We start from the raw sequence: 11,588 nt of genomic DNA, 5'->3' as shown, positions 1-11,588 counted from the left end.
AGAGTCACAGAATTCTTGAATCCTTGTCTTAATTGCTCTTCCAGGTCTTGTGAAACAGAGACAAATCCTCTCATGATCTACTCTCCGTGTCATCATCTTAGAATTCTAATGTGTCTACATCCTTGAATCCCACACAATGGGAAAATCAATTCTTTTAAACAAAACAGACACAATCACAACTTCAAATGTCATGTAGTCCAATGCGATTTCATACAAATACTAAATCACACTAAGTAGTAAAAATAAATTTTCTTAAAAACTTTTAAGTTTCAAATTCTAATGTTCCAATGTTTAATTATTTTATGCTAAGGTACATTTTCAAAGAATTGTAACTGCTGCTATTACCTTGGTACCTGAAGGAAAACATTAGGAGAATGAGTTTTTAAGCTAAATGTGTCTCCACTTGACGAATGTCGTGAAGGAGCTTTTCCGCCCAAGAGTGACGTTTCTGCTTCTTTTATTTCCATTGCCCTTTTGTATAGTTCAGCAGCTTTTTCAAAGTCCCCTTCTTCATAGCTTTGAGAGAAGAAAAAACTCTTAAAATGAGAATATAATCTCTTTCCAATTCTGAATGATGTTATGGGATACAGAAAAACAAGTTATGAATAATTGCTCATTTTTCCCCTTTTTCCAGGGCATTCATTTAGGGAGACCAGTAAAATAGAATATCCAAGCTCATCTCCTTTCCATCTGTACTGTGGAACATTTCAGTGTTTCATATGGATACCATTAAGACCATGTTGTAATGGATGCAGTGAAACTGCAAAGGGGAGTTAGGTATTCTCTGTATCCTGAGAGAAACAAATGAGCAAGCAAAAGTCAACATAAATTTAATGGTAAATTAGCTTTGAGGACAGCAAATTGCCCCTGTTACTCCCAGAGGTAGGTAAATGTACCATCCTTCACTATTTGTCATGATACACTCCCCTGCAATATAGATCATGCAGCCTTCATTTCACTTCTGGATATTACTTTAGTATCACCTGAAGTTGAGAAACAAAAACCAACACCTCCCTGCTCCAAGAAAAAACATATTCGGCAATAAGTATTTTGTGCTTCTCTATGATGATTCAAATACAAGCTATTTCAAAAGAGTTGGGCTGTATGAGAAAAGTAAAAAAAAATCTTACCTAAGCACAGCTAAATTTTTTAATGTTTCTCCAACTCGAGGATGCATCCGACCCAGGCTATCTTCATAAATCTTTAATGCTCTTTCATATAGTGGCAAAGCTTCAATGTGTTTTTTCTTATAAAAAAAGTAATAATGCTCAGTTAAACACACTAGGTTCCTAAAATTACCATTAATGTATTCTAGACTATGCTGGCCTACTTTGTAAGCACTTTAAAAATGGTAATATCCTCTTAAAAGATGTGAATAAACAGATTAATTTATGAAGAGAAAGTCAGATACCTAAGTTTTAGACCTGGCTTGGTAATCATTCGACCATAATCCAGTAACATAAGCACAAAACCTATTTCTTTATTGCCCAATGGGTACCCATACCCGTTTCTTACCCATCAATGGGCAAATGCCAAAAGCTTAAAGACAATATTATATAGAGAGATGTAGAACATCTCCAAATTTAAAAACTAAGGCTATGCTCTGAACTAAACAGTTGGTGTTTTACACTAAGAGGAAGAGACCACCTTAATATCTAACTTCAATAATTTCTCAAGTATTAAAGGAAGCATTAGAAGATAAATAATAAACTTAAATTCTCTTTATTTTTACTGGGCCATATCTAACTCATGTGTATATATATATATTTTTTTTTTTTTCATGTTTATATTTTATACCTTAAGATCATTCATTTATAAAGAGTTAAAATGTGGGAACTTACCATTTGGCTATAGAGAACAGCTAAGTTCACCAAGGCAGTAGCTACACTAGGGTGCTTTGGGCCAAAGGATTTCTGTCGAATTTCAACAGCCAATTCATACAAAGGTACAGCTTTGTCAAGTTTTCCCTAAAAAACAAAAGTGAAATCTAAAAAAAATATTAAGGCTATAAATACTATCTTAACAGAACTTTGTCCATAAATAAAGTTTCATATTAAAAGGTAATTTTGAGGAAAAAAAATCAGAAGCATTTCCTCCCAGTTTAATGGTTAACTTTATAGATAACTGAAAATTTAATAGAATACGTAAGTAAAGCTATATACTAAGTATAAAAACATTTTCTTTGATAATTCAGAAAGCCTTTTAGAATCACCCATTACTACTCATTGTTCTGTTACAGTAAAAAGATGCAAGTTAAAGTAGAATTGCTACTGCACATAATTTGGAGACCACATCAAAATAAAAAACTCTCCCTTTACTGGCCAGCTGCCAAATAAATAAATAAATAAATAAATAAATAAAAATAAAAAACTCATTTTCCACTAAATCTCTTCCAGGTTTTCTTAATTATTTCTTTTACTTCAAAGTTAAGCAGAAATAGCTTAACAATGTACCCTCCTTACTAAAACCAACTTCAGTGCCAGGATCACTGGAAAGAGTCCCACAAAGGCTAAAGACAATCTATGAAGCTCTGTAACTGTACTAAATGAAAGTAGACTTCCCTGGCATTTGTTTTGGGGAATAGCTATAAAAATTCCAAACATCACTCAGGTTAGAAACCTACAGCAAAGAAAGTTTACGTTTAATTATAGGCAAAGCCAAGAAAGAGTGAAATAAAAATGTTCATTTAATCAACTACAAAGACCTCTCCTGCAGTCCTGACAATTGGGTATTTGTTATGTTTATGGTGGCTTTACACAGCAAATTTAATACTAGTGGAATTTTAGAATTTCTGAAATATAAAATAAGTTTGAATTAGAATGCTGATGAATACATTTGTATTTGGAATGTATTTTAACAAAACCAAACCAGAATCTTAAGTCTGAAATAATATTTTTAAATGTTCTACTCAGCTCTTTGTTAAAAAATTAAATCATGATTTTAAAAGCTTATATAAAATAATCTATGCATCAGAAAGACAATTTTATTGATAGTAATTGAGGCCTAATTGATATGTTATAAAACATGTAAGCATTCCAAGGATGACTTACCATCTTCTTATACAAGATTGCAAGATGCTTCACTGTATATGCCAAAGAAGGGTGATCAGGAGCTAACGCACGCCTCCGAATGTCTAAAGCTCTTTCATAAAGTTCTTCTGCTTTATCGTACTGTTTCTTTTCATTGCATAGAGCCGCCAGATTATTCAAAGACTGGGCACAGTCAGGGTGATCTGGTCCTAGAACTCGCTCCCTCATTTCTAAGGAACGCTTCAGAAACTGGTCGGCTATTCTATGAAAACAACCCCAAAATGGTTTAAACAATTTATTTTCTAGAGGTCAGAATCGTGAGCCCTAATTAAGTGGAGAACTGAATCATTTTTATTCTCAGATCCAAGTTAAAATGAAGGATTCCCCTCAAAACCCACTCTACCATTCCCATTCCTTCCTGCCCTTTTCCTGATAGTTTGAGAGCCTAAAGTATGGGGTGATTTCCTTTGGGATCACTGCCTCAATTCTCCACTTCATTTCTAAAAGACAAATATATAGATATTTTTCAAAACAAATTTTTTATATTTTAAAATTATTTGACAAAGTCAAACAAAAGATTTTGGTATTCACTTGTTCTTCCTTAGGAGTTAGTACTAATAATTTTAAATAAAAGAAACTTGTGTGAAGTGTGCTAAATATTTGTTACATTTTTCTTTTTTTTTTTTTAAAAGATGACCGGTAAGGGGATCTTAACCCTCGACTTGGTGTTGTCAGCACCACGCTCAGCCAGTGAGCGAACCGGCCATCCCTATATGGGATCCGAACCCGTGGCCTTGGTGTTATCAGCACCGCACTCTACCGAGTGAGCCACAGGCCGGCCCCTTGTTACATTTTTCTGACATCCAAAGTTTCAAATCTGTTACATTTTTCTGACATCCAAAGAAATCCAAAAACACTTCTTTTTCAGAAAGTATAAATATAAATGCCATTTTGAGTCTTTTAACTCAAAATGCCATTTGAGTCTCCAAATAAACTAATGAATAAAACTAACAGCCATCTGTATTCTTTTCTTTATTCTCCATTAGTCCCAAGTTTCTTCTTTTGTGAGGTCTCATGTACAGTATCTAAACAGACTCACTTTTCATAAATATTTAATACATACTAGGGAAGCTACAGAATAACTTTTTAGTTGAGAAACAATGTGAAAGAAAACAATAGAGAAAATGCCATGCTACTCACTCCAGGTTATTTTGTAGATAGTAGAGAACACCCAGTTCATTGAGGGTCCGAGCATTATCAGGTGTGTCCTTACCTAATGTAAGCTCTTCTAACTGTAGAGCCCGTCTACGTAAAAGGGCAAATCCATACTAGAGCAAACACAAAATTAAAAACAATCACTAAGTAGGAGCAATCTTTGATTCTGAAACAATATACTGGAGTCCTAAAAAAACACTTTCTCCTTTTTTCCCCTTTAATCTACATGACAATTATTTTAAGCATCACACTGAATTAATTTAATGGTTATTAAGAATACACACATATATTTTCACATAGCAACACATTCTAAGATTCATTAAAAACGATTTTGTGAAAATGCTATGAGGTATTTTAGCACAGTAAACTATGTCTCATCTTCTTAAAAAGGATTAGAGAACAGAATTAACTTGTACGTATTTACCAACCCCATTCTCAAAACACTTAAACATCAGGTATTTAAACATACACATAGCATTTTCAGTTAAAACAAACAAATATGCTATATTTAGATTTTATGAATAACTTACAAAAATGAAAATAATCTTTTGTGTTCAAGGGGAAGAATTTCTTCACACTTGAATATAATATAAAATGTTAACAACTTTTTTTATTCCCTTTTCCAACCCTTTAAAGAAAACAATTGAAGTAGCTTTAAATTCCATCTTCCAAAAGTTTAACCTTCAAATGAACTTTATAGTTCAACTTTTTAAAAGTCTAGTAAGTTGTACTTCTCAGTGATACTAATAAACATGTATTATAAGTAAAAAAATGTTAATCAGTACTTTTTTAGAAGTCACTTTAAAATCTAAAGCTCTTAAACACGTGAGGTTTATATACTTGAAATATTCAGAAATGCTCTTTTCCTCTTTGGTTCAAAACACAAAACAAAAGAAATCTCTCATTACCAAGTTGCCTTTTCTCCTTGTAGCTTTCTGACGAATTTTAAAAGACTTTTTCCTAAAATGCTCAGCTTGTTCATATCTTAAAAATAAAAAGTACATTAAGTCAAATAAAAGAAACACGTTCAAAGCATAATTATTCAGTGAAAAGAAAGCACTTCTTACATAGTGTAAAGCCATTTTGGTCTATTAACTATAGCATTATTCTGGAAGTGATAGTCATATGGAATTTAAAATCTCCAAAAAAAAGCCTTCATGAAACAAAATTTGACAAAAAATAAATCAATCCTTTAAGTTAGCTGATATTTAACTGTTTTTAACTTATTTAACTCATTCTGAATCTCTAAAGGACAACCTAACTAAATGAAAATTCAAAATTTTAGTATGCTATTGCATCTCGTTCTGCACAGGCTAATTTTTGGTCAAATATAAATGTGAAATTCACATAAAACTTATATGAAACAATACTTCTAAAAGACAAAAGAAAAAGTTTCAATATATATCACTTAACGATGGAGCAAAAGAAATAATATCTGATAAAGGAAGAGATGCCATTCAGGGGGTGCCTATTAGATATGAGACTTTTTATTATAGCAGGGATTGACAAACTTTATTTATTTTTGGCTAGTTAATATTTTAGGCTTTGTGGGCCATGTGGTCTCTGTTGCAACTAAACTCTGCCATGAAAGCATGGAAGCAACCACAGATAATATGTAAGGGGAAAAATGTGGCTGTGTTCCAATAAGACCTTATTTACAGAATTGGACTTGGCCTGTGGGTAATGGTTTGCTGACCCTGTATTAGTAATGCACTCAATATTACAAAGCTAGTCAGTGAATAAGCCAGGATTCGAATGCAGAACTATATGACTCCAAAGTCCATGCCCTATCCTTCACACATCTTCAAGCAGAGATGAAACTTGTACTTCTAATTTTCTCTGCTTACCCCATGAAGACCCAGACCAAGAAATATTATTTGAACATTATGTATAGGATAAGGAAAAGTACACAGCCACAAAGCAAAGCCTACCACATGAGTACATTAAAAAACTGTAAATCCCATTCATACATTCAGAATATTACTGATCTAAATCTTACTTATTTTGTTTCTGATACAAAGTTGCAAGTGCCTCAAGTTCACGAGCAGTATGTAGATGGTCCACACCATAAGCATTTTCTGAGATTTCCAATGCCTGTTTATACAGTTGTTCTGCATTGCCAAACTTCTTCCACTGCACATACACACTTGCTAGCTGGTGGAGGGACTGAGCTACTCTTGGGTGATCTGGATCTAAAGCTGTTTCTCGAATTTCTAGAGACCTCTGTAAAGGCACCACAGCCTGGGGAAAAAAGGTCAAAGGCCAATGAAAGTGAGTGAAATGAGAAATTGTTTAACAGACACAAAGAGTGATTACATATTACAATGATGAACAAGCTAACTATCCTGATCTGACCATCACACATTGTACACAACTACTGAAAGCCAACTTTGTACCCCACATACATGAATAAATTATCTTATAAAAAAAAAGTGAGTGAAATGCCGTAAGATCTGTCATCTGACTAAACATTAAAGAACTCAGCACAAAAAATGAAAGCTACATTAACTCCTTGGAAGAAGGAGAAAAGAGTAAACATGAAAAGCCCACCCTGTCTCTGACTCCCCTTTGAGGTTACCTGACTGAGAAGGCCTAGATCCTTGAGAAATCTCCCCAGGGTTTCATAAAGATCAGCTAAGCAAATCATGTTCTCCTCGCCTTCACAGTTTTTCTCATACTGCTTCAATGAATCAAAGTATTCTGTTGCCATTGCGCTTTTGTCCTTCCCAACAAACTGCCAATAACTCAGCAACTCAGCAAAGTGTCCTCTGTTTCAACAAATAACAGTAACTTAATGAAAAACAGACTTTAAAATCCACTATAGAGTGAAAATGCCAGAATTCATATCAAGTTATTGACAATTTATTAGAAGGCAAGTGTAGTATAGTGAGGCAAGACTCAGATTGTCATCTAAGTCTCACTGCTTCCTAGCTCTGTGATCTTGAGCAGGATGTCTGACCTCATGTGCAGAAATGCGGCCACCAACAATAACTGCCTCAGGTGTTACAGTTAAGATTATGGCACACAGTAAGTACTCCATTGTGTTGGCTATTACTAATATCATCATGGTTACTCACCAATGAAAATTTATCTGAATCTTTTTTAAACATTTCATGATATGCAGTCAACTGCTGAGTTCACCCAAGAAATTATTTTAAATGATGGAAATTAGAACAGAAGAAACTAATGAAACACAGGCAAACTATCACAGAGTATCCACTTCGCATTTTTATCATGTAATTGAATGACAAAAGTAAGCTTATTCATCTGTAAATGTTATTAAGTAGGATGGGAGAGCTGGTAAACTAAAGAACAAACCTGATTTCAAAGAAATCATGAAAAATTGGAATGGGGATCAGAAATGACTTAGGAGGTGCAACAAAAATTTGAGAGTTCACTTGGGAACAAAACAAATTAGCTATTTTATGATAAATGTCTAAATTTCTAAGTGAAGCAGACAAACCCCCTCATGAGGCTTAGTAGGTTAGAAGTTTGGCTCATAAAAAGGTCGTTCTGCCACTGATAAACATACCAGGAGAGACAAACAGAATACACTTATCAATCAGGGTAATCTTTTCTTTAAATTCAACACCAGTCAGATCCTATTTGGAGCCCAGAGTCTGGTTTGAAATCTACACTTTGAGATACGTGAAGGCCCTGAGAAGCAGACATCATACACTACCTCTCTGGGATGTTTAGACTGAGACCTGCTTAAATGCAAGAATAAGATATAAAGTTGTCCCAAGATCATTCCAGCCCTGTTTTTATGAAGCAGTAACACTCTATGTTTTCCTCTTGGAAAAAGTAGATCTCACAGCAATTTGCAAACTTTATTAATTTCTCCCACACTGTATTTCAGGTACCACCAAAACTGAACTAATTTTCAAGTTTAAAATGCTGTTTTTTCTTAAATTGAACAACTGAACAACTGTTGAAATCTATCTTTTGGGGGGAAGATGTTCTATAATAAGTTTCTTACCTCTTATAAAGATTTTGAGACACAAAGAGATTGAGAAGGCAATCGTGCAACTTCTGTTTACTTCCCTGCTGCTGATAAAGCCAAGGGAGTTCATCTGCACTTCTCCAAGTCACTCTGTCCTGACTATTAGAAAGAGTAGTCAACGCTCGATCATCTCTTCCTACAATGAAACTGCTTCTAAAAGGCTTCAGACCAATGTTGAAGGAAGAAAAATACATTTAACATATCTCTGACTCTTTAAGTATAATCCAATTCTGAGAAGGTTAGGCCTAAATCAGAAGCTTTTCCAATTTGCCTATGAAAGTAAATTCAGTAATATTCAGGACCATCAACCAAACTCTAAAGGTATCTTCTTAAAATTGAACTATTTAAAAAAAAAAAAAAAAACACTCACTGGACCCAAATACACACAGATACATGCACACATATTTTAAACTATTAAACTGGACTAAAATAAAAACAATAAGATGATCCTGCATTAATTTCACTTCAGTTTAAACCTTCAGCATAATATTAAAACACAAAATCATCTTTTTTTCTTTTGACATTAACAGAATAGGGAGAGGATTTAATCTTTTTTGTAATAATTAAATTTTTATATTTTAAGTTAAAATCTAAGAAAAAGAAATAAAGACACAAAGATAGGGTGTGTTGCAGAAGTTACATAAAAATAATATGGAATTTATAGTACCTTAGCTGCAAGGTGAAATAGTTGATTAGCTTTTGCCTATATGAAGAAATAATGGTGGGACTTTCCATATACTCCAGTCTCACGGTTTCCCAAGCCTAGAGAGAAAAAAAAAATTTTGCATTCTACTTTATGTAAATCATTGCATATCTAACTATAAATTTGTAAAAAGGAATTTACAATGATTTCAACTTTATAGTTGTACAATAGAAATAACATTAGTATATTTTAAAATTCAGGATACACTTATGTGATAAACTGATATTAGGAAAAAAATCCTGTACTAATATTTAAGAACTCAAAACAATTCAAACTTTTAGTTAATACATTAAAAAATCTCAGATATGTGAAGTGAAAAGTTATTCAGAAGAGTAAATTATATTCAAGTGTTACACAAAAAGGAGAAAGATAAGGCTGTGAAATTACAAACATTTCTTATCTAAAAATATAATACAGCATACTCAAATAAAGCCTTCATTTTCATTTGTATACATATATGTGTCAGCCACGGCATTGTAGATGATAAGAATTACAGTCTCCCCTCAGTATCTGTGGGGTACTGGTGCTAGGACTTCCTGAGGATATAAAAATCCTCAGATGCTCAAGTCCCTGATATAAAATGGCATAGAATTTGCATATAAACTACACAAATCCTCCCATATACTTTAAATCATCTCTAGATTACTAATACCTAATACAATATAAATGTTATGTAAATAGTTATTACACTGTATTGTTTAGGGAATAACGACAAGAAAAATATCTGTATATATTCAGTTCAGACACAATTTTTTTCTGAATATTTCTGATCTGCGGTTGGCTGAATCCATGGATGCAGAACCCATGGATGCAGAGGCCCTACTGTATATCAGTCAACAGTTCCTAAAGATATACTACTATGTGCTAGACATCACGTCTAGTATCTCACAAGGACCACTGACCATCTTTGTTAATCCTCTTCACAACCCCTGTGGTAAGCTGAAAAAGTCTGCCCAGGGCTTAAAATTTGCCCAAGATAAGATAGCTATTAAGCTGTGAAGAGCTGGGTAATGAAAGGATGCTGACTGACTTCCAGAGTACAAGCTCTTAATACATATAATAATACCAACAGTTCGATGAAACATAAAGTTCAAAAAAATGTTTTTCTCTTCCAGAAATAAACTACCTTTTTTTGTTTTTCTAATTTTTGTAACAGGCTTTTCTTCTTTAAATTTTAAAAATTTTATTGTGGTAAGAACACTTAATATGAGATCTATCCTCTAAATAAATTTTTAAGTGTACAATGCCATATTGTTAATTATAGGGACAATGTTGTACATCAGATCTCTAGAACTTATTCATCTTGCAGAAACCACCTTTTAAAGTAATACCCATTTCATAAAGGTACTGTATGAGCATAATATTAGCCACATTTAACCTAATGTCATTGCAAATAAAAATTATACTGCCAAATTTCAGATTTTTGTCTTGTAAGTGAAACATTTAAAATAAACATGGTATAAAATAACATAGAATGATATATTGACATTTATAAGTAAAAAAATCATATTAATAGATGCTTAAAATAACATTTACCTGTAGATGTTGAAACCTGAGCAAGCCACAACCATAAGTCAATAAACACATTTTGTGTAAACTGTGAATAAGGGAGGTCAAGACAGCCCAGGACATCTCAGGATAGAGTTCCATCAATTCTGATTCACTCACACCATTGTGACTAACATTGACGAGGCAGAGAATCTAGATAGAAAAACAAATTAACAATGATCATAAAGCACCTCTATAACTAATAGCCATTAAAATTTCTATAATTCTTATAAACTTCTTAAAAAACTTATAAATTCAAATGATTTAATAAACCAAGAAACAGATTTCGTACAATAAAACATGCTGTCTAAAAGGCATTGATCAAGAATAAAATAGTGTTCATATAAAATTTAGCACACCAAAGATAACACACACACACAAAAAAGTTTTGTGAAAATTAAAATTGCATAAAAGATATTATTAAAACTAATGAGAGAATTCCCATTATGGAAAGACAGTGGAAGAAAACAGCCCTCCTACTACAAACACCTTATGAATATCTGACAACATATAACAAAACATTTCCAATAGTGCAGCCTGCCAAAAAGAAAGGGAAATCTCCCAGGTGCCGAAAATGATAGGAAACTGAAAATCAGAGGGCTAAGTGCTGGAACTACTGTCTTGGAGGAAGAGGAGATGGAGGATAGGCAGCAGTGCCAGGAACTTAGTGCTTCGGTTTCACACCAACAGTGGGGATGGAAGCTGAGCCCTTAAGTCCATGAGGCAAGGAGTGGGAACTAGAATGCTTGCCAATACCAGGACCTTCAAAAAGCTATACCCTCAGTGAAGGGGTGCATGAGAAAAACAGCTCACAGACGTGAAGAAAGTACAAGGAAGCTGTGGGTTTGGGGATGGGATGAGGTGTCAAAACCCCAGGAACCACCAACTGAGAAATTAATATAGAAATGGATCCAGGTTCAACTATAAGAGTTCAGCAAGGTTGCTCAATATAAAATAAATTTTCAAAAATCAAAATTGAATACATCAAACAATTAAAAATGTTATTTTAATTATAAAGTACCTAGAAACAAATCTGAACAATAGATGTGCAGGACCTTTATGAGGAAGAAGATAAAACATTATTGAAAGG

General features: G+C 33.4%; 1 protein-coding gene across 2 annotated transcripts in view; it reads right to left on the bottom strand.

The window, feature by feature from the left end:
• Positions 1-260: 260 nt before the first annotated feature.
• The window catches only part of LOC103581109 (nephrocystin-3), a 36,409-nt gene continuing 25,081 nt past the window's right edge, over positions 261-11,588 (bottom strand). Inside the window, exons 17-27 of one of the 2 annotated variants that reach the window (XM_008563018.1) lie at positions 10,487-10,651; positions 8,915-9,009; positions 8,224-8,346; positions 6,823-7,012; positions 6,244-6,485; positions 5,153-5,228; positions 4,230-4,357; positions 3,051-3,291; positions 1,842-1,967; positions 1,131-1,246; positions 261-516 (exon numbers count right to left, since the gene is read on the bottom strand). In XM_008563018.1, the coding sequence (XP_008561240.1) occupies positions 342-516; positions 1,131-1,246; positions 1,842-1,967; positions 3,051-3,291; positions 4,230-4,357; positions 5,153-5,228; positions 6,244-6,485; positions 6,823-7,012; positions 8,224-8,346; positions 8,915-9,009; positions 10,487-10,651 (1,677 nt within the window). In that variant the 3' untranslated portion in view covers positions 261-341. Of the gene's footprint in view, positions 517-1,126; positions 1,247-1,841; positions 1,968-3,050; positions 3,292-4,229; positions 4,358-5,152; positions 5,229-6,243; positions 6,486-6,822; positions 7,013-8,223; positions 8,347-8,914; positions 9,010-10,486; positions 10,652-11,588 lie in introns of those variants that run through there. The other variant, XM_008563019.1, reaches the window with a different exon arrangement.

Source organism: Galeopterus variegatus, unplaced genomic scaffold (assembly GCF_000696425.1).
Source record: "Galeopterus variegatus unplaced genomic scaffold, G_variegatus-3.0.2 Scaffold12383, whole genome shotgun sequence".
NCBI classification, from domain to species: domain Eukaryota; kingdom Metazoa; phylum Chordata; class Mammalia; order Dermoptera; family Cynocephalidae; genus Galeopterus; species Galeopterus variegatus.
This window is presented reverse-complemented; position numbering and strand designations above follow the sequence as displayed.